Consider the following 24,643-nt stretch of genomic DNA (forward strand, 5'->3'; position numbering starts at 1 on the left):
ATACATATTTGTTAAAATTTTTTTTCACAATTACAATAACAAAGAAATCAAATGCACACACTTATTGATACAATGTTGGTCAAAAGCAAAAATTTTCTCACAGTCCATAAAGACAGTCCTGATCGTTGATCACAGTAAAATTGCCGTGTTTTTCACAAAATCTGAGCAGTAAAAGACAATGCACATAGACGTAGTGGATTTCCATGCAGTCTTGAAGAAGTAGTGTTGCCCTTCCAACGGAAAGACAGTGCTGACTCTTGACATGCTGACAGGTAATGGGCCACAACAGAGCAAACCCACAGCCGAGTCATTCGACGTTTTGAAGAGTATTGGTGGGTAGGTCATCACAGAGCAGACCCACTGTAGTCCTGGTAGAGATTACGGTATTGGTGGGCCACCAGAGGCGCAGATCCACTGCAGTCCTTGTAGAAATAATGGTACTGGTGGGCCATCAAAGATGCAGACCCACTGTAGTCCTTGTAGAGACGGCCAGCAGCCATCTGTTGTGACTGTGCAGGTGCACAATCACCATTGAAGAGTCTTGTGGATAATTTAGCAAGTCCATAACCACCACTTGTGCACTCACAAAGTTTTTGGAATTGTCCTTAGAAAAAGCAATGCTGTTATCCAGTCCCTTGCTGAATTATTAACACACGTGCAAACACTAACAGTCCCTACTTCTCACATATTGTCAATATACTATGACCAACAGAAACGTGTGCAGTCAAAATATACTTAATTTGAAGACCTGTTGTCAATTACAATTTTATAACATAAGAATACAATTACAAAGATACAAAATACATCATTAAAGAACATTACAGTACAGATAACATTTGTAGTACAGGCTTTACAACAGAATAGAAATAAACATATACATCAATGTTACAGGAATTATGACATAAGTAAATAAATAAAATAATGAGAATAGTTCTTGAAACATTAATTTCACACAGAATAAATAATGTCTAAACATCTTTACCAAGTAAATAACATAGTATTAGAAAAATTCTACAACATAGCTCTCATCAGCTAAACACATAAAGACAGGAAAAACACAAATACACAAGGGTACACAAACACATAGAGGGATGACACAAAAGGAAAGGAGAGGGTTTGTTTCACTGCAGTATTTTGCATGGAGATCTCCCTGCGTTCTTCATTATTTCCAAAAGTCCTATCTATACCTGCTTTCTGTACTTTTCTCGTAGAGCCTCTCAGTGCATTTCTTCCAATTCATCACAACGCAGTCTCTTATATAGTCTACCCCCTCTTAAGCTAACTTAAATCTACTGAGCTCATATGCTAAACTAAGGGACGAGGCAATGCAGCAGCACATAAAACAATTAATATAAACAGCAATGAAAAAAAAACGCAGATTTGTGAAGCAAGCAGCATTAAGAAATTAGCAAAGCAGTTGTAATATTACAACTAATCTAAGGCAATGTGCAGCAAACAATAAAAATAAATCATTAGTAAAACTGGCTTAACAGAACAATACAAAGTCAAATTCAATAACACTAAGCCTGGCAAACAGCAGAAGCAAAAGCAATAAATTATATCTAAACATGACAAAGCTCAAGCAGAAAAAATAGTACACTAAAGACAACAATGCATATAAGGGAAATGTATAATCACATCTTAATGTCTAAGTAATTAAAGTGGTGCACCACAAGAAGCTATTCTACCAAAAAAAATTACCCAGTAGTTGAAAAGAAAATTCTGTATGCAATTCCTGTGAAGGGAAATATCTTTTTATGCTCCCTCATTTTTTTGGAAATATATCACAAAACTATTATTTACTGGATCTGGAGACAGAAAATATTTATATTAGTACATCTATAAAATTTTATTTTAACCAGTGCTGCAGTGCAGCTAGAAACTAGATATTAAACAAAATGAGTAAATAAATACATAAAGCAAGCCATATGGCATTTCTCTCAACTAGCACGACAATAGCCGTGAAATGTTGCGATGCTTTCTACAAAGGAACGTCAATAGCGAGGACAATGGCCTCCCCCTTTTTTTTTTCTACCTGTGCCGCTGGAAGGCTAATGGCGTTTTTTTTCGGGCGGCTGTCGCCCTGGTGCGTGCCTGCGACGCATTACGTGCAGGTGGTCACTTAACTTTCTTACCGAAATATTTACGACACCAGTTTCCGCTACAGTGACAGTCTCATATAAAAATATTTCACAGGTCAAGAATTTGGGTTACAAATCTGTAGAAACAAAATCCTATAAATATAAGTGTCCAAAAGAAATATTCGTCAGCATTGTGATACAGTCACGCATTTACACAAATTTCATAACTCTTAAAGTACGATTCTTGGTTTCCAACATACTTCTTCACAAGTCAGAGGCCCTAAATCACTATTCATTACTCCTTACCTTATTACACATATACAAATTCGTCGACGCTTCTTCAATACTTCATCATAAGATACATAGCATAATCAAATTCCTCATATAGCATCAGCTTCTTTATCATAAACATACCGCAACAGCGTAATACACATCGTCATCATAACATCATAAAATCTCAGCCAAATCTCAAAATCGTCGTAGCGTCCTGGAATAATTTCAAAACCCTAAAAAATATTCTCTGAGTAGGCTGTTTAGGTTTTTTTATTGGTAACGCCACCTCTGTATGAAAATCACTGGCTGTGCTGTGTGCAGCCTGTGGCTGCTTTGCATTGTTGTAATACTCGCCATTGTAGTGTTAGGCAGCTGGCTGTGAACAGCGCGTATCGTTGCGCAGTTGGAGGTGAGCCGCCAGCAGTGGTGGATGTGGGGAGAGAGATGGCGGAGTTTTGTAATTTGTCATGAACTGCTATATATATGATGATATCAAGGTAAATACATTGTTTGTTCTCTATTAATATCTTTCATTTGCTAACTATCCCTATCAGTAGTTAGTGCCTTCCATAGTTTGAATCTTTTATTTAGCTGGCAGTAGTGGCGCTCGCTGTATTGCAGTAGCTTGAGCAGCGAAGATTTTTGTGAGGTAAGTGATTCGTGAAAGGTATAGTTTAATGTTAGTCAGGGCCATTCTTTTGTAGGGATTTTTTTGAGAGTCAGATTGCGTTGCGCTAACAAAAATATTGTGCGTCAGGTTAAGTACAGTTGTATGTACTAATGTTCTAAGGGGACGTTTCATATGGCGACCCTGCCAGGATACCTCACTGGAATCTTCTGATTTTTTCTGGTAGTTTGTGTAATTAGTGTAGATTTTGTTTATTGCTAGCGCGTAATTGTAGAGAAAATCTCCTTGGTAGTTGCAGTCTTTCATTGTTGTACAGTAAAACAGTTGTGGCACGCATGTAGATTTGCACCAAGTATTTCGCAGCTGCAATTAACTAGATATTATTTTCAGTGTTATGTTAATGTGTTCTCTTATTTTTGCTCTTCAAATTGTGTTTTTCTGTGTTGTCTTGTGAAATACTGTGACAATAATGGCGAGTGAAAAACGTAACACTAGACTCCAAAGTAAATTGAGAAATGACAGCGAAGACGAAAGCAGTGTGTTAGCGCCACCGTGTAATGAATTAACTGATATTCAAAGTACTAATTTGGTAACTGTGCATAGGGAAATGGAGCGGGCGGCAAACAATGGTGTAGACAGCGAAACAATAAGAGAACAGGGAAGCATTATCGATCGATCGGTCGGCAATAGCTCGGCTCAGGAATCCGAAATGACACGAGACGATCTCACAAATACTGTAGATTCAGGTTTTGGATCCTCACCATTTTCTCAAATAAGTCAAGACACATTTTCTGCTTGTCAAAATGTGAATGTTGCCTGTGCAAATGCACTGCCGAAAAGCGTAGAGGAACAGATTCCAGACACTAATGCATTGTTATTACAGCTAATGCAACAAATGGAAGAACACCAGAGACAAACACAGCAAAAGCTTCAAAAGTTAGACACAGTGAAACAAAATCTCAAAAAGTTAGACACAATGGAACAAAATCAGAGAGAAACACAGCAAAAGCTTCAAAAGTTAGACACAATGGAACAACACCAGAGACAAACACAGCAACAGTTAGATGCAATGGAACAAAAGCTTCAAAAGTTAGACTCAGTGGAAAATAAGCTTGAACAAACACGTGAGGATTTAACTAATGAGTTACATAACATCGAATCGAAATGTCAAAAAGCCTGCAATGACGTAAAAACACAAATTTGTGAGCATTTTCAACCTATTTTTTCGCGGCATGAAAATGCATTACAGAATCACGAAGCAGCCATAAAAGAACTGCAAACCATTGTTCATGAAAATCATGAGACCTTGTCGGCTAAAATTGACTCAGTTGCATCTACCGATTCGGTTACGCAACTTGCAAAAACTCAAGAAAACTTAAAGGACACAGTAGATACTCTGAAACTTGGTTCAGAAAAATACACTGAGGAAATAAGTACACTATCGGAGAAAGTAGCCGAACTTTCGGATCAGTTCACTAATTTATCTACGAAGGTAGATGATAATCTGAACGATACAAAACCGGTAGTCTTTAATGACACAGAAGAGTGCGAACAAATTAGGAATCTGAAACAAAATCTGAATCAACACCAAAGAGAAATCCGCGAAGTACAAGATCAGTTGACACAGGTAATACAAGAATTACGTATTTCAGAGGACACTCGCGCCCCAACACGGGAAGAGGGACATAGAAATACGGAAAAGCCGCAACATAATAACACAGGGCACTTCGGAAATTATGAAAGAAATTGGCAATGTGCACCGAATTTTGAGATGGAACCGCCGACACGACGTAACAATGACCGATATGCTACTCGCCGACACGATGATTTTGACTATAAGCTGTTCATTACTACACGTAAATTCAAAACGTTTAAGAATTCTGCCAACGACATTCATCCACAAGCGTGGCTTCATCAATTCTCTCATTGTTTTCCTCCCAACTGGTCGTTAGAACACAGATTAGAATTTATGTGTGGCTATTTAGAGAATGAACCAGCTGTAAGAATGCGTTCGGTCATTCACGATTGTCATAGTGAAGGAGAATTTACAAGCAGAGGAGAAAATAAGACAAGGCTTAGTAGAGAATTTTCTTACAAGCAGAGGAGAAAATAAGACAAGGCTTAGTAGGGACCATTGGGTAACACAGAAGATACTGAAGTTAACTAACGAAAGGGAAAGAAATGTAAAAATGTAGATAATGTAGCAGGCGAAATGGAATAACAATGTATAAAAAAACATGAGATTGGCAGAACGTGCCAAATGGCTGTGCGTGATTGACTGGAGAGAAATGCAAGGATGTAGAACCAGGTATAACTAGGGGAAATACAGATACTGCCTATATGATGATTAATGTGACCTATGGAGGAAAGAGAAGAAATTATATGAGTATTAATAACTCAAATAGCAAGCCAGCATTAAGCAAAGAAGGGAAAGCTGAAAGGGGAAAGCAATACATAGCGAGATTCTACAAGGAAATGAACATGAATATTCTAGAATGGGAAGATGAATCAGATAAAGAGGATTGGTAGATATGGTACTGCAAGAAGAATTTCAAAAGCACTGAAAGACCTAAATGCATCAAGGCCTCTGAAGTAGATCTCCACTTAAAATTATTGAGATACCTGGCTCAGACTGTCAAGACAAAATGATTCCGCCAGGTGTGCAAGACATATATAACAGCCGAAATACCATCAGACTTCAGGAAAGGCGTAATAATTCCATTTCCAGCGAAGGCAGGTGCTGACAGGTGTAATACTATTGAATCATTAGTGCAGTAAGTATCGACTGCAAAATATTGAGAGGAATTACTTGCAGAAGAACGAAAAAACCAATAGAAGACGACCTCGTGGAAGATGATTTTGGATTCCGGAGAAATGTACGAACATGGGAGGCCTTGTTGACCCTATGACTTATCTGAGAAGATAGGGTGAAGAAAGGCTAACTTACGTTTATAGAATTTGCATGTTTACAGGAAGCACTTGACAGTTTTGACTGGACAATAAGCTTTGGAACTGTTTGAATTCAGGGAGCTGAGGTCACGTTGTGAACAGGAGGCCAGGCATGAAGTGTAGGTGAATGATCCAGTTTATGTCCGGAGATGTCAGTGCCACAATGATACCTGCAATACCTTTTATTTCTCGTTTGAGTTTACAGAGCTATAAATATCTTCAGGGCAGCGGTCAGTGGCCAGGCCTAGGTTCGCGGGCCATGAAAAACTGCTGATGACTCGTCAGCGAGACATGATGTCGCCCCACAGGACATTGAGCAAATGGCCATTTGCTGTGCTGGCGGGAGCATACGGACAAGGAGATGTCGCATTTCCAGCCATTCTGCTACATTGGGTGTCTGTAGTGTAGCCTTGTACGAAAGAGAAATCGGTTCGGACAAGAACAGAATGGAGGCTTTTGAAATGTGATGCTATAGGAAAGTGCTGTAGACTAGATGGGTAGAAATTTATGGCACAAATTGACTAAAAGTTTGGTTGGTAGGACACATTCTGAGGCACCAACGAATTGGCATTTCGGTACTGAACGGAAGTGAGGGGGTCAAAAATTGTAGGGGAAGACGAAGAGAGAAATATAGCAGGCAGGTTCAAATGCGTGTAGTTTGCAGTAGTTAACAGGAGGTGAAGAGGCTCGTAGAGAATAGACAAGCTTGGTTAGCTGTATCAGACCAGTCTTCGGAATGATTACTACAACAACAAGTACAACAACAGGGTGTGCTTTAGGAATAAATAAAGGATGAAGATCCATGGGAAAATGTATAAGAATTTGTGCAGTTGCACATAGAAGAGCATTAAATTATCATTATAAATACAAATCATGTTATGACATAGTAAAACATTTCTTTATTTTTAGTAATATGAAATAATATTACAGTGTTTCAGTCGCATTTTTTTTTACATTCTTAACAGATATAACTCTTATTCACTGGCAGTGTGGTAACAAATATACAATGTATACTGCATAATACGTGATATTGCTCTTGTCTTTCTCACAAGACAAATTGGTACGGATTACTGATGAATACAGCAAATATATTAGATGCTATGATTTAGTAATCGTTCAGAAAAAGATGTGAAACTCGCTTGGAGGAGAGAAATTACAATTTTGTATGTGGTCAGTACTGGGCTTATGACAAATGATGGCAAAAAAGGTTGAATATCACTTATGGAGAAGAAAAGATGTGATAGAAACACAAAAGTGGCAGATAAAGAGAATGAATGTTCTGTTGGAAAAAACTGCTGCATCAACTCAATTTGTATATATTTTAGTTAAGGAGTTACAAACATTTAAAGACAAATAATTAGTGTAGCCGCTGTGAAACTAATGGCGAATAACTGCCAACAGATGAACTGACGAACGATATGTTGTCTGTTACCTGACTGGCAGTTGAATTTTAATCAACACTGTACAAGAATTTACATTGTCAGTAGAGACAAAAAACTATTAACTGAAACTAATTAAGAACTTTCACCTATAATAAATATCTTCACAGTACATAGTACAGCAGCATTTAGTAAGGTTAACATTGATAGTATAAGGTCATATTATAAGACTTTAGTATTTACAAACTAAGACGGACGTCGTTTGTAGAGAAGGTGATCAGCGCTCAGAAACCATCTCACGTGAAGTGACGGCTGACCTGGTCTGCGACTACAACGCAATCCAGTCAGTTATCAGCTACGTCTGACGCGCCATTCACTTACGGAAATGGACACGCGTTAAGTAGCTGCGTTAACTTCATCACCGGTTCTCGGCAAAACGCGGAAAAAGTCTCCAGTAACTTCATTTTGATTCCAGCAGATCCAAAAGGGATTTCTATAATCTCCTGCTAAACTAAATATCACTGATCATCTGAACTAGCAAACAATGTTATAAACATTTGTGGGAGCTAAAGATTTATTCCCCTGTGGGCGTGGAAAACACATTGCCCACATGAGAAAGCACTTTGTACACATGACACTAGAGTCAACAACGTTTATATTTCTTACTATTTTGCCTTAATGACGTCCAGTTTCGTCTCCAGATTGTCATTTTCACTATACTAGCGGGGACGCAAACAAACATCGACTGAGCAGAACATCTGGATAGGGTCAGATTTCCCATTCAGTACCTTTGCACTTGAAGTATTATAGCAAAGAAAACTACGGATATTTTAGATATTAATCAGTTTAGCTTTCGGAAAGGCAAGGGAATCAGGGAAGCAGTTCTGACGTTGCGAATGATGATGGAAGAAAGGATTAAATCAAGACTCCTTCGTGGGATCTGTCGACACTGAAAATGCGTTCGACAATGTGAAATGATATTCTGAGAAAAAATAGGAGTCAGATACAGGTAACGACGGATAATATACGGTCATTACAAGGACCAGGGGACAACAATAACAATATGAAGGCAGGAACGAAGTGTTCGGTTTAAAACTTGTTTAAGACAGGAATGTAGTCTTTCGCCCCTACAGTTAAATCTGTACATCAAAGAAGCAATGATGGAAATAACAGTAAGATTAAATGGTTGGATTAAAATTCTGGGAGGAAGGCCATCAATGATAAGATTCCCTGATGGCATTGTTATCCTCAGTGAAAATGAAGAAGAATTAAAGGTCGTGTCGAATGCATTGAACAGTGGAGTACAGACTACGGAGTGAGAGTAAATGGAAACTAGACGAAAGTAACGAGGAGTAGCAGAAATGAAAGTCGCGATAAACTTAACACCAAAATTGGGGACCAGGAAGCAGAAGAAGCTATCGTGGAAGCAGAATAACACACCGGTAGACGAAGCAGGGATGACATAAAAAGCAGATCAGCACAGTATACAGGGCATTCCTGGACAAGAGAAGTTTGCTAATGTCAAACATTTGTCTTTATCTGAGGAAGAAATTTCGGAGCATTTACGTTTGGAAAGCTGCATTGCATGGTAGTGAATCATGGACTGTAGGGAAATCGGAAAGAAGACAGTCAAAGAGTTTGATATGTGAAGCCACAAAAGAATGTTGAAAATCATATGGACCAATAAAATAAGGAATAAGGAGTTTCTCCGCAGAATCAGCGAAGAAAGGAAAATATGGAGAACACTTACAAGAAGAAGGGACAGGATTATAAGACCTGTGTTAAAGACATCAGGGAGTAACCTCCATAATACTAGAAGGAAATGTAAAGGGTAGAAATTGTAGGAAGACAGAAATTGCAATACATCCAACAAATAACTGAAAATGTAGGTTGCAAGTGGTACTCTGAGATGAAATGGTTGGCACAGGAGAGGAATCAAAGGTGGGCGTCATCGAACCAGCAAGAAGATTGATGCCGCAAAAAAAAGCACTAAGGAACCTTTCCCCAACATTTTCCAGGAGCCGTGGACCAGCTTATTTCCATATTTCCATATTTGGAAATACAAAAAAGAAAAAAAAAACCGAAATGCTGTGCTTGGTGCCGCTTGTGCTGTAGAACTGCAATCTCGGACTGTATTCGTTCACTTTTCGTAGCACGTTCCCGAAATCCGACAGCAACTGATGAGGTTTTCACCCACTTGACTACTTCGCAACGTCACATTCTACGGCACTGCGTCACTCAGCTCATTCCGCTCCACGTCCGTCTTATCTCTCACATCTCGTGTGATGTGAGAACTGCCAAATTCTTCGTTATCCTTTTGTACAGTGCCAGAACCGTTACCATGTGACGCACTACACTAAACTGTGCCTCTGGCAACGTCTTATCCTTGTCCTACGTGGAAATCCTCTAGCAATGCTAAAAAGGATTATGTAGTAAATTTAACATTTATCTTTATCAGTTAAAATAATGATGGATATTTTTGTATAATTATTATAAAGTGAAGAAATTTCTGTGGTGAGCTGTTAAAAAAATCGGACAGCTACGTATATCGCAAGCTGAAGGGCGTAGCATCTTTTCGAAGCCGTCACACATCACTGTGAGTCCAACCTTCCAACCAACCATGCATCATTCACCATAGAGATGGATCCATCGACGGCTCGGTCGTCAGCGGTCCCTGTCTATGGCCTTGAACTTGAGGGGTGATGCCGCGAACTGGATCAAGCCCGTGTTCCACTTGATGTCACCGTGGAATTCTAGGCGGAAGCGCCGGATTATCTGCGGACAGAAAACATTCACTCTGAGTTCAGTGGAACGTAATGTCTTGGTGTGTGGAGGAGAGGAAAGAGTGTGCGGGGTGTGGTAGAGGGTGTCAAGGTAGATGGTATTTACGAGTTTAGCGGCCCTTACTCGTCGTCGAACATTTCCTTATTCTTTACTTTAGATTTCAAGTAGCAATCACTTTCCATTATAAGCTACGAGGTATGTTCGATAAGTACTGCAACACAGACTGCTTTAATTCACGGTACCAACGCACCATACTATTCTCCACTCGATGGTAACAAAGTCGTATTTTTCAACATAATCTCCGTTCAATGCGACGGCCTTGTTTAACCTTCTGGTCGATGTCGAAGCCAACGTTTTGTAGCATGAATAGCCTCCTAATCTTCGACGTACTGTTTTCTACGGAGTGCTTCCTTCATTGGGCCAGACAGATGGAAGTCGGAAAGTGCGAGATCCGGGCTCTAGGGTGGATGAGGAAGATCAGTCCAACAAAGATTTGTAAGCTCCTCTCTCGTGTGGAGACTTGTGCGTGGCGTTGCATTGCCATGGAGAAAGAAAAGTTCGTTTGCATTTTTGTGTTGACGAACTTGCTGAAGTGGTTTCTTCAATATTCCGAGGGGAGCACAACACACTTCAGAGTAGATTTTTGCACCATGAGGGGGGGCATAAAATAGAGTGACCCTTTCCGAATCCCAGAAGACCCTTGTCATGACATTACCAGCAGAGGGTGCGGCTTTGAATTTTTTCTTCAGAGGAGAACTCCATGGTCTCCCATTTTGATTCCGGTTTGAAGTGATGAACCTGTGTGTATTCGCCTGTGAGCAGCGAGGTGTTTGCGTGTGATCTGTCGATCACCTAGAATGAGCGGGTCACATGAGTCGCAGTTGTGTGCGGCAGATCAGACAGGTTTGAACTACGTTGTTGTGATTATGACAGACGCGACGTCCAACAACCTAGGTGCTTTTATTCACTGGCACGTCTCCGTAGACATTCTGCACGCACCTCTGCTTATCTGTGATCCTCTGGTTTCCACCAAAAGGAACTCAATGACAGCTCTCTGCTTGGAGCGCACCTTCGTTACAAATACCATTTTGAATGTTTCCATGAGCTGAGGTTCAACAGCCGTAAAGTATTTTCTAAAATGCATTTTAACCACCAGCTGTTTATTGTCCCATTAGTCATCTACCGGTTTCGGTTATTAACTATCATCCAGGGTATTGATCGTTGTTGTTGATAATTTAGACATCATTCAGTTACAAAAGAATGTGGGAGGTTTTTAACTAATCTGTTGTACCCTACACCCTGGATGATGGTTAGTAATCGAAACCGGTAGATGGCTAATGGGACAATAAACAGCTGATGGTTAAAATGCATTTTATAAAAAAGCCATTTTGAAGGCTACGTACAGAGCCGCCAGCACTTCGTGAAACTATAGGGGCCAGAAGCGGGAATATTCCACAATGTCCTCAGAAAACTCAGCATTTTCATCGGCCGGAAATCGTCGGAAAAATGCGTCGCATACCCCTCGTACGCATGACTGTTTTCTGTTGCAGTCAACAGCTAATAGTGTAGTATTTTCATTCTCCACATTTCCTACCCACAGTACTGTACTAACTACCTGACCTGATGCTTTGCTTTCTACAGGAGTTCTCGGAATTTTGTTTACCCTAAAAGCCCCATACTAACAAAATGGTCCAAATGGCTCTAAGCACTATGGGACTTAACATCTGAGGTCATCAGTCCCCTAGACTTAGAACTACTTAAACCTGACTAACCTAAGGACATCATACACATCCATGCCCGAGGCAGGATTCGAACCTGCGACCGTAGCAGCAGCGCGGTTCCGGATTGAAGCGCCTAGAACCGCTCGGCCACCGTGGCCTGCCCGCTACGAACATTTCACAGCTACTCTGCTATCCTTTTGGGCGTCTGCGATCTTTAGCGCATGTTTGTTACAGCCAAGGCGATTTCGTAAAACTCCACTGTATAGTGCAAGTTCAGAAATCTACAGCTGGTTTCATTTCAGAACCGTCCAAGCCTCTGTTATTGACAAACGGCCTCTGATCATGCCGCAGATCGACAGCTATGTAGGAACCTCATGAGATAGGCCAGCTGTCAATCTCCACAAAGTATGGAGAATGCGTTCATAAGGGACGCGACTCTCATCGTTGACGCTGACATAAGTGGTGATCTACAGCTGATTGCAAATGTGCTCTCAGTTGCTGCTGTGATGGCCTCTTTTGCTGATGATCTATATACGCCAGGACGTACACTGGGTATATTTCCCTCCCATGATGCCACTTCCGTAAGAGGGTCTTTAGCATTACCTAGAACTAACGACAGCTTCTTTCCCCTCTGCAGGTGCCCGGGCCTCCTATCTTCTTTCAGCCAGCCCACGTCAGATACGTACCCTGGCCACCAGCGTATAGACCTCCAGCTCTGCGAAGCGCCTGCCGATGCACATCCTGGGGCCGAAGCCGAAGGGCATCGAGGCGAAGGGGTGCGCGTCCTGCGCCTCCGACCGGCCGTCCGGGCCCTTCAGCCAGCGCTCGGGGCGGAACTGGTCCGCCTGAGGGAAGTACTGCTCAGAGACCGAGAGCTGCGGGTGTCCCATGACGAGGTCCACCTGGAAGTCCAAAAAGATACCAATGGAATACATCACAGCGATAATGTTGGTATCAACAACAGCCAAGGGCATCAACGGTGTGCATTGCCTGCCTTGTTGCGTGAGACCTGCTTTTGTCTAGGCACCGTCTAATATCTTCTTCTCATAAATCGTTCAACAAGATCGTCCACCAACGTTCCTTCTCCATTACCTATGTCATCACACGATTTCCTGGATCCAGGAGGAGTCACAAACATTTGCCACATCCCTCATCCTGTCACCAGATAGCAAAATACCAATCATCCCACAGCATCAGTAAATTCATTGGTCACCAACGTTCCTTCCTCGACCCCTGTCCTATCCCATAACGTTGCGAAGTAAATGACAGTTTGTGAATTTCTGGCCCTCTTGATACTGCTTTCCGTGAACACATGTCAGTATTTATATGAAGATAGTAACTGTTCTCGAAAGAAGAGATACCATTGATGACCGTGCTGCTTCTCTTAGAATAAATGATAATTGACTGAAACCCTCAGCTGCTGACAGGTGGTGTTGATATACCTCGAAAGGGGCACCTGAAAATGTGTGCCCCGACCGGAACTCGAACCCGGGATCTCCTGCTTAGATGGCAGACGCTCTATCCATCTGAGCCACCGAGGACACACATCAATAGCGCTACAGCAGGGACTTATCCCTTGCAAGCTTCTCGTGAGACCCACATCCCCAACTGCCCACAGCCTACGTACGTAATGTACCTAATAGATATTTGCCCATACACTCATTACTCGCGCACACTGAGGATTTCCGTAAGAGTTCAGGCAACCTGTGCGCACTTGCACAGACTAAGGTCAATGGCTGGCTAGCCTTTAACTATTTATTTGAAGATAGTAACTGTTCTCGAAAGAACAGATACCACTGATGACCGTGCAGCTTCTCTAGAATGATAATTAGTTCAGCTCTCCCCTTCGAGGTATATTAACACCACCTGTCGGCGGCTGAGGGTTTCAATTAATTATCATTTATTCTAGAGAAACTGCACGGTCATCATTGGTATCTGTTCTTTCGATAACAGTTACTATCTTCATATAAATAGTTAAAGGCTACCCAGCCATTGATCTTCGTCTTTGCGAATGCGCGTAGGTTGCCCGAACTCTTACGGGAATCGTCACCTTAGTGTGCGCGAGTAATGAGTGGATGGACTAATATCTATTAGGTACATTACGGATGTAGGTTATGGGTAGCCGGGAATGTGGGTCTCACGAGAAGCGTGCAAGGGATAAGTCCCTGCTGTAGCGCTATTGATCTGTGTCCTCGGTGGCTGATATGGATAGAGCGTCTGCCATGTAAGCAGGTAATCCCGGGTTCGAGTTCCAGTCGGGCCACACATTTTCAGGTGTCCCCTTCGAGGTATATCAACACCACCTGTCGGCAGCTGAGGGTTTCAGTTGATTATCAGATATCAGTACATTAGATGTTGTATACTGTCCAGGGTACTGTATTTTAAATGACTGAGTGATATCTATCTCAGTGTAGGGACAGAATAGTATCGCCCATAAAGTGAGATTTTTTTTTGAATGGAGCATGATTTAATCATCGCTAACACTTGGTTTAAGAATTAGGAAAGAAGGTGGAAGAGACCTGGAGGCACAGGTAGGTTTCATATTGATTATGCAGAGTGAACATTAGTAAAACCGACAAAATGCAGGGACGGATTCCTGATTGGAAATGGAGGAAAAAAGTTCCTGTGAACATGTATCCGGAAGTGCATCATTCTCACGGTAGATGTCGCTGACTTCTGAAGATTCCTCTGACCACGAGCTGTGTATTCCTTGTGTGTTGCGGGCTGTGTGATTGACGCAGCGTATTGTATGCAGAAGGGTGGTCCGGTATTCATGTCGGGAACAACCCGAGATGATGTTTGTGCAGGCGGCCGGAGTGGCCGAGCGGTTCTAGGCGCTACAGTCTGGAACCGCGCGACCGCTACGGTCGGAGGTTCGAATCCTGCCTCGGGCATGGATGTGTGTGATGTCCTTAGGTTAGTTAGGTTTAAGTAGTTCTATGTTCTAGGGGACTTATGACATCAGCAGTTAAGTCCCACAGTGCTCAGAGCCATTTGAACCATTTTTTGATGTTTATGCGCGGTAGAGCAGATGGAAACGATAGAGGCAGCACAACTGCACCAAAACATGCACCTTCACAGACAAAAACCGCATCACACAACATTTAAAAATTTCATTTATGTGATAGTGGGTCCTCTCAGAGAGACGCACGTGAAGGGAGGCGGCGGTCTGTGCGTACACCAGATTTGGAGGCCCTGGTTCTATCCTGTAGAACCAGTTTCTCCAAATCTGGTGTACACACAGTCTTGGTAGAGCCGTGCTGCCTCTCGAGCGTTTCCATCTGCTTGACCGTACACAAACACCATCTCGGCTTGTTACCGACATGAATACCGGACCACTCTGCTGCTTAGAGTATGGTGAGCCAGCCACACAGCCGGCAACACACAGGAAACATACGGCACTTGATCAGAGGAACTTTCATACGTCATCTATCGTGATAATAATGCATTTCCGGACACATATTCATAGGAGCTTTCTTCCTCCATTTCCAGTCAGAAATCCGTCCCTACAGTGCGTCGGTTGTATTGATGTTCACCATGTACCATGGTAAGGCAGAGATTTCGGAACCAGGTTCTTAACTGTCAGAAATTTCTAGGGGCTGATATGGACATTGACCACAATTTATTAGTTATGAATTGTAGACTGAAGACGGCATAAGTACAAAAAGGTAGGAAATTAAGGAGATGGAACAAGTTAAAAGAACCAGAAGTTGTTGAGAGTTTCTAAGGCAATGATTAACTGAAGACAGGCGAAAGGAATGCAGTAGAAGATGAATGAGTAGCTTTTACATATGAAATAGACGTGGCAGGCGAAATGCCCTCAGACTTCACGAAGAATATTCCAATACCAGGGAAAGCACGCACTGACACACGTGAATCTCACCGAACTATCAGTTTATTAAGTTATGCTTGTAAAATATAAACACGAATTATTACATAAGAATGTAAAAACTGATAGAAGCTGAACTCCGGAAAGATCAGTTTGGATTTTCGTGAAATGTAGGAACACGTGAGGCAATACTGATCTTACGACTTAGAAGATAGGTTGAAGAATAGAAAACCTACGTTTATAGCGTTTATAGATTTGGAGAAAGCATTTGAAAAGTTTAGCTGGAATACACCCTTTGAAATTTTGAAGGTAGTAGACGTAATGAAAGTTTATATCAACTTGTACACAAATCAAACGGCAGCTACAAGAGTCAAGAGGCGTGAAAGGGATGCAAAGGTTGAATAGGGAGTGGAGATAGGATTTTAGCCTATCCCCGATGTTATTCACTCTATGAATTGAGCAGGTAGCATGGGAAACAAAAGAAAAATTTAGAGAAGAAGTTACACTTCAGTGAGATGAAATAAAGCTTTGAGGTTTCCTGATGACATAGACAGCAAAGGCCTTCGAAGGGCAGTTGAACGAACGGACAGTGTCTCAAAAGAAGGCAATGAAATTAACACTAACAAAAGCAAAACAAGGGTGTGGATTGTAGAAGAATTAAATGAGGAAATGCTGAGGGAATCAGATTAGGATACGAGACACTAAGAGCAGTAGATGAGTTTTTCTATTTGGGCAGTCAAATAACTGATGACTGAAGCGCAGAGGATGTAAAATGTAGAGTGAAATGGCAGGAAAACTGTTTTCGAAGAAGAGAAATTTTTTAACATCGAATAGAGATGTAAGTGTTTGGAAGTCGTTTCTGAAGGTATTTGTCTCATGTGTAGCATTCCATGGAAGTGAAACGTGGATGACAAAAAGTTCAGACAGGAGAAGAATGGGCGCTTTTGAAATGTGGTGCTACAGAAGAAAGCAGAAATTACATGGGCATATCATGTAACCAATGAGGAGGTACTGAACAGAACTAGGGAGAAAAGAAATTAATCATATAACTTGACTAAAAGGAGGGCTCGGAGGGCTCGGTTGATAGGACACATCGAGGGATCACTAATTTAGTATTGGAGGGAAGTGTTTAGGGTAAAAATTGTAGAGGGAGACCGAGAGATGAACACACTAAACAGGTTTGGAAGGATATGGGTTGTTGTTGTTGTTGTGGTCTTCAGTCCTGAGACTGGTTTGATGCAGCTCTCCATGCTACTCTATCCTGTGCAAGCTTCTTCATCTCCCAGTACTAACTGCAACCTACATCCTTCTGAATCTGCTTAGTGTATTATAGGTTACATTAGTTATTCGCAGATGAAGAGACGTGCTCAGGATAGGATAGCGTGAAGATCTGTATAAAACCAGTCTTTAGAGTGAAGACGACAGTAACGAGAATGCCCTACTTGCTTCCTCCCATAATGTGCTGTTCTGCTTCCAAGGTAACAGAATTCCTTAATTTATGCTACTCTGTGGTTCCCAAATTTTATATTAAGTTCATCATTAATATCTTTTATGCTACTCCTGCTTACTTTCACATATATTCGGTTTACTGTTAATGCACACTGTGTTCTCTTTAGACTGTTCATTTCTTTCAATACTTCCAGTAATTTCTGTTAATTTTCACTGAGGATAGCAGTGTCATAATCGAATATTGTCCCTGATATTCCTTCACTCTGATTTTCAACTCACTCTGAACCTTTCTTTTATCATCGTCGTTTCTTCTTCGATGTACAAACTGAACAGCAGGGGCTTAAGACAACACCGCTATCTGACAATACTGTGAAACCGAGAAATGTACGACCAAGAGAGGCTATAGTAACGCAACGATCTATGTTAGAAGGCAAGTTGAAGAGAAGCAAAGCTACGTTTATAACAATTCTAGATTTAGGGACAGTTTTTGACAACGTTGACGAGGGTCAGTCAAAACGAAATGCCTCCTTTTTCTCTTTGAATGAAGTGCGTTAAGAGAAAAATTGTATTTGCTGCTATTTCGCCAAGCTTCTTATCCATTCCACTTCAGCAGAAATTTTCTGCGTCACCAGACGTAAGTAACGTCGCTTGCAAAAGATACAAGGAACGAAACGCTATATCAACTTCTACAGACATCAGACGGCAGTTGTAAGACTCGAGGGGCATGAAAGGGAGGCAGTGGTTGAAAGGAAGTGAGACATCATTGCAGCCTATCCCAGATGTAAGTAAATCTGTATGTGGAGTAGCAATGAAGGAAACCAAAGAGAAGTTTGGAGAAGGTATTAAACATCAAGGAGACGGAATGTAGGCTTTGAAGTTTGCTGATAACAGCGTAATTGTGCCAGAGACAGCAAATGCTTGGAAGAGCAGTTGAACAGCGTGTACAGTTCTTGAGAGGAGGATATACTCGTAAGATTAACATTAACAAAAGCAAAACAAGGATAATGGAATGTAGTCGAATTAAATCGAGCGATGCTGAAAGAATTAGACTGGGTTACGAAACACTAAAATTGGCAGATGAAGTTTGTTATTTGGGTAGTACAATAAGTTCAAAAATGGTTCAAATGGCTCTGAGCACTATGGGGCTCAAAATCTGAGGTTATCAGTCCCCTAGAACTTAGAACTACTTAAACGTAACTAACCTGAGGACATCACACAAATCCATGCCCAAGGCAGGATTCGAACCTGCGACCGTAGCAGTCGCACGGTTCCGGACTGAAGCGCCTAGAACCGCTCGGCCACCGCGGCCGGCAGTAAAATAAGTGATGATGGCTGAAGGAGAGAGGATCTAAAATGTGAACTAACAATGACAAGAAAACCATTTCCGACGTAAAGAAAGCTGCCAACAGCGAATACAGATTTAAGTGTTAGAAAATTCTATTGGAGGTATGTGACTGGAGTGTATCCTTCTACGAAGTGAAAAATGTATGATAAACTGTTCATATAAGAATAAGGTTCTGAAGTGTGGTGCAATAGGAGAATCCTGAAGATAAAATCAGCATTTCGAGTAACTAATAAGGAGGTTCTGAACAGAACTGAGGAAAAAAGAAATTTATGGCACAACTTGACTAAAAGAAACTATCGGTTGATGATAGGACATACCTTAATCCATCAAGCAATCGTCAGTTTTGTAATGGGGTGAAGCTGGGAGGAGGGAGGCAGGAAACTGTAGGGGTGAGATGGATGTAGGTTGCAATAGTTATTCGAAAATGAAGAGGCTTGCACAGTACAGGCTAGCGTGGAGAGCTGCATCAAACTAGTCTTTGGCCTCAAGATTACAACAGTATTGAGAAAAATATTCTTAGCTGACTTATATAATATTTTTATGACAGGTTGCAAAGAGTATACTCTAAAGGGTGACCAGAGATTCCAGTAAAGCATACCACGTTGATTGAAGAGAATTACAAGTAGTAATCTTGCGTGGTAGAGGATGATGAGGTGGGCGTTCAGGAGAATGCAGATGGAAAAGAATGTTCTGCGTTACTGACACGATTTGTATGAGTCACAGTAGGAATGAGAACAATGTTTTTGTGTTTGTATATGTAATACACATTGCTGGATTAAAACTAGTACATCCTTTTAGAGGTCTCCAGTTAACGAAAGATTTATTGTTACGACAGTGCATATGGAGCACATGAAATGCTTACATTTACAGATCAATAACACAAGCGGATCTGAGGTACCAGGTAGCGACCCATGCTGAAACACCAATGCCGGCGCTGTCTCTGGCACCCAGTCGACTGTATTGATGACGAATACTGCCCTGCGATATGATGTACTAAGCCTGCTCGACACGTTCGCGTAGTTCTGTAAGAGCTGTTAGATGACGAGTCACTTCTCGTCCCAACATGTACCACACTTGCTCGATTGGAGATCGTGCTGGCCAGCCACGTAGCCTCACGTCTTGCAGAGCACGTTGAGTTTCACGGTAAGTGTGTGGGCGAGCATTATCCTGTTGGAGCAACGTATCGCTTTCCTGTTGTAACAATAGCAAAAGAACAAGTCTAACAACATTCTGCACGTGCCGAGTGCTGTTTAGCGTCCCCTCCAGAAATCCAAAAGTGTTAGAGTTGTATCTTATTGCATCCCAGACAATAAGACTCGGGTGGGGCCAATGTGAGTTGGACGAATGAACTCTACGAGACAGCGCTCACGGTATGGGTCGTAAGTGCTTACCACCTGCTTTCATCGCTGAAGACCTCGGCTCGCCCCTCCATCTTCCAAGCGATTCTCTGACGACACGAGTCGAGCCGTTGATGTCGGCGCTGTGGTCTGAGTGGAAGATGGAGTAGAGTTGTGCTTGCCTACAGTCCCACCACTAATAACCGGTTCACAACAGCTCGTGCTGACACCTCTGGGCTCACAAGCTGCCATATCTGTGCTACGGTAGCTGTACGATCTGCCACTGCTGCCCTTACAATACGACGATCCTGGGTGCCGTCTGTGCTGCGTGAACGTCCAGAACCTCGTCTAGTGGTGTAAAAATGTTCACGTGACCATTGATACCAGCATCGTTGCACAACTGAAGCAGTACGTCGAACTTGTGTGGCTATTCTCCGAAAGGACCATCCCGCCACTCATAATGCCACGATTTGAGACCTTTCAGACTCTTCAGTTGGCTGCAGGAAGCACTAGTGCGTCTCCGTGGCACGGCTGCCTGCTTGCTTCACACATTTGCACCAGATTGAGCTTTCTGGCTGTGAGCATTCTCTATTAAAGGGTAGACACAAATGGCGTAGTTATACCACTACACTATCTGTTGGTGGACGCCGGTGAACCCATTATCGGTGCATCTGTTATCCCCCTTGTGGCGTGTGGCATCGTCCTATCAAAATCGACTCCATCTTTCCAGGTGTGCTAAATTTTTTTTCCAGAAATGTACTTTTGTCTTAGCAGGAAGCCTATTAAGACGTTTGGGAGGAAATGTTGCCTACTTACTATGTATGTGGCCGTTAAGAAAATTAAAGGAAACAACAACTGACGATCGATGGTATAGTCCGTACATGTAAATGTATGGTTTTCCTGTTTTCAAATTTTGTATAGAATTGTGTGAAATATAACACAGATATTTTTAGTCAGTTCAGTGTAAAAATGCTTCCACTAGCAACCTATTTTGGTCATTGTTTTCCTTTTCTTTCTTTTTTTCATTCACACTTTGAGCATAAAATATTTCTAGTGAATCAAACTTTGTGTGCCACTTTTCTACACAACAGAATAGCATTACGGCGGAAAAAAAGTATGTAAACGAGAAAGACCGAAGTGCCTCTTCGAAGGCAGGACTGAAAGTTAAACTATCCTATTGAAAAAGTGTCAGATACTCCTCATAGTTAAACATTCACGAAAGAAGAACTTAACTTCGTTATAACTTGGTAATTGGGAGAAACTAATTAACTTTGTCTGAACAGGCTTCGGGAGACGAAACGGTACCGACCGACCGCCTTGTAATCCTCAGCTGACAGGCGCCACTGGATGCCAATATGGAGGGCTCTGTGGTAAGCACACCGCTCTTCCGGTCATTGTCAGATTTCGTGACCGGAGCCGCTGGTTCTCAATCAAGTATCTCCTCAATTTGCCTCACAAGGACAGAGTGCAACCCGATCGCAAACAGTGCTCGGAACACTCGTAGTTACCCATTCAAGTGCTAGACAAGCCCGACGGCTCTTAACTTTGATGATTTGACGGAAACCGGTGTTTCACAGACTGTTGGCAATAAGAAGACACTTTAAAAAAGGTAGTACTTTGAAGGCATGAGACCACGGTGGTACGATAAAGAACTTGGCTTCAACAAACTTGTCTTTATAAACAGGCTTAATTATTTAGAAAAGAAAATATTTCTTTTTTAAAAGTTTAGTACTCGTTTGGAACTGTTTAGAGTAGTGTTGTCAAGTGATTCTAGAAACAGAATTTTTGATGAATTTAGTGGTTTAGCCGGCCGAAGTGGCAGAGCGGTTCTAGGCGCTACAGTCTGGAACCGCGAGACCGCTACGGTCGCAGGTTCGAATCCTGCCTCGGGCATGGATGTGTGTGATGTCCTTAGGTTAGTTAGGTTTAATAGTTCTAAGTTCTAGGGGACTGATGACCTTAGAAGTTAAGTCCCATAGTGCCCAGGGCCATTTGAACCATTTTTTAGTGGTTTGAATATTTACTGTTACTGAACAGTTTTGTTTAGTTCTTATTACTTTGCACGTAAAACTCAAGAATCACTTGGTTTCTGTGATGTAGTATCATATATTTAACATGTATAAATAGTACTGACTGCCTGACTGTTTGTCGTTAAGTAGTGTGTAAGCTTAGGGACTGATGACCTTAGCAGTTGGGTCCCATAGGATTTCACACACATTTGAACATTTGCCTGTGCAAGTGCTACGTGGACACATTGCCACGAAGCCTGTTCCCTAGCTATGGCTACATCAGCTCGCATAATGTGCGGGTATGGCGTTTCCCGAGTTGTTAAATCATACGCCAACTTATGGTTCTACTTCTGTTTTAATGAACTGAGTTTAATAACACATTACATAACTAAGTCACATAGTTATAATAATTTTCCAAAGGAATATCTTTAATAGTTTTTGACAGAGAGACAATTACGTAATACTCAGAAAATAACAACAAACCGTTTACATGGAATCAGAATATGTGTGGAGTGAATAATATGTGGACTTGAGGAACGATTCTCGGATTTCTGAAAATTTAAGAATAGCCTGAGCGTGTTCATAATGTTACGTAACAGTGGACTGAATGGAAAATACAACACATTAACCGCTGGATCCTGTGGCGGAAAAGTAATATCTCACGCCTATCCTTTAGACGTATAAAGAAATAGAAGTTCATTTGGCATTTTGAAGAACATTTTTTGGCAGTGGGCGTAAATTTTATTTACGACTTATGATTTGTCATATAGGTGATTCACACTACTATACGAGATCATGGTGTATGACTTTCACTGGCCATAGCTGGTATCAGCCACACATAAGTGGCCGTGATTCCGCGATGTGGAGCCAGAACATGTACTACGCAGCTCAGGTACTGAGGTGTGTGTTGTCAGCTATTCAGCAGAGTCTAAGGTGGTTTTGACAATTTTACCAACATATTACATAAACAAAATGATCGTGAGTTACAAGAATGGACATGTACAATGATATACGATTTGGGTGAGGTTTCTGATAATTTATTTTAATTAAACGAAACTTTCCTTTTGTACTATAAGTCTTAACGTCACACAGCATATTATTCAGACTCATACTAGACTGACACTAAGGAAAGAACTGTCTAATAATTTTACAAATTTAAGAAACTGTTGAATACCGAGTGAAAATCTGGCTGTTGTTAAGCTGACTCCGTCGTCATTTCCTAACAGAAGATTACGGCTTCCGTACAGATCGTACTGTTAGCATGACTCCCGTATGATTAATCTGAAGAGTGAAACTTTAAACTGTGTTCCATGCACAATATGTCATAGTCTTGTATCTGTTCTGACAGCATGGAATTGGAAGCAGCGTTTACGACTTCAGTCTTGAAAATTTTAGTTATTCTTCAAAGAACTTATGTCAATCATTGCAGAATCTTATTCCGAAATGTAGGCTCAAATTTCAGTATATTTATCGCAAAAATGATACACTCTAGGGACACATGCAATCCAGTCAGTTTTTCAGAGTTTTTGTGTAGCTTAAATACTTGTGTGTCGCCCCAGACCCGAAAGCGAAGGGCATGGAGCTCACTTTGGTAAGTGCAACAACCTTGGAGTAACATTTAAGAATGCAGTGGGAAACCGTGTTGCTGGATATGGTGCATGGTGCACAAAACTATAAATTAAAAATCTGGAAAACACGAAAACTATATGGAACTTAATAATGCTAATAAGTAACGATAAAAACAAAGAGAGAAATTTGCGGATAACAGACATTACTGATTCATCAAGAAAGAAGGAGGAGGAGAGCTGTGGTGAAATATTTTTCGCTACGTCACTGTGAGTAACAAATGAAGGGGTTCTTCGAATGACTGGTGAAGAAAGGAACATATGGAGATCACTGACAAGAAGAAGTAAGGGGATGATAGGATATATATGAAGACATCAGGGAATAACTTCCATGGCACTAGAGGGAACTGTGGAGGGTAAACTGAGCAGGGGAAGAGCTTGGAAGTGCAAACGCTAATCTGAGATGAAGAGGTTGGCACAGGAGAGGAATTCGTGGTTAGTTGTATCAGACGTCAGAATTGTTGTTGTTGTTGTGGTCTTCAGTCCTCAGACTGGTTTGATGCAGCTCTCCATGCTACTCTATCTTGTGCAAGCTTCTTCATCTCCCAGTACCTACTGCAACCTACATCCTTCTGAATCTGCTTAGTGTATTCATCTCTTGGTCTCCCTCTACGATTTTTACCCTCCACGCTGCCCTCCAATACTAAATTGGTGATCCCTTGATGCCTCAGAATATGTCCTACCAACCGATCCCTTCTTCTGGTCAAGTTGTGCCACAAACTCCTCTTCTCCCCAATCCTATTCAGTACCTCCTCATTAGTTATGTGATTTACCCATCTAATCTTCAGCATTCTTCTGTAGCACCACATTTCGAAAGCTTCTATTCTCTTCTTGTCCAAACTATTTACCGTCCATGTTTCACTTCCATACATGGCTACACTCCATACAAATACTTTCAGGAATGACTTCCTGACACTTAAATCTATACTCGATGTTAACAAATTTCTCTTCTTCAGAAATGCTTTCCTTGCCATTGCCAGTCTACATTTTATATCCTCTCTACTTCGACCATCATCAGTTATTTTGCTCCCCAAATAGCAAAACTCCTTTACTACTTTAAGTGTCTCATTTCCTAGTCTAATACCCTCAGCATCACCCGACTTAATTCGACTACATTCCATTATCCTCGTTTTGCTTTTGTTGATGTTCATCTTATATCCTCCCTTCAAGACACCATCCATTCCGTTCAACTGCTCTTCCAAGTCCTTTGCTGTCTCTGACAGAATTACAATGT

At 41.5% G+C, this 24,643-nt stretch overlaps 1 protein-coding gene across 2 annotated transcripts in view; it reads right to left on the reverse strand.

Moving 5' to 3' along the window:
* Nucleotides 1–6,839: 6,839 nt before the first annotated feature.
* The window catches only part of LOC126259216 (probable cytochrome P450 301a1, mitochondrial), a 166,660-nt gene continuing 148,856 nt past the window's right edge, over nucleotides 6,840–24,643 (reverse strand). For both annotated transcript variants that reach the window (XM_049955816.1, XM_049955815.1), the window contains exons 11-12: nucleotides 12,502–12,717; nucleotides 6,840–10,085 (exon numbers count right to left, since the gene is read on the reverse strand). In XM_049955816.1, the coding sequence (XP_049811773.1) occupies nucleotides 9,975–10,085; nucleotides 12,502–12,717 (327 nt within the window). In that variant the 3' untranslated portion in view covers nucleotides 6,840–9,974. The remainder of the gene's footprint in view (nucleotides 10,086–12,501; nucleotides 12,718–24,643) is intronic.

This window comes from Schistocerca nitens, chromosome 5, assembly GCF_023898315.1.
Source record: "Schistocerca nitens isolate TAMUIC-IGC-003100 chromosome 5, iqSchNite1.1, whole genome shotgun sequence".
Lineage (NCBI taxonomy): Eukaryota > Metazoa > Arthropoda > Insecta > Orthoptera > Acrididae > Schistocerca > Schistocerca nitens.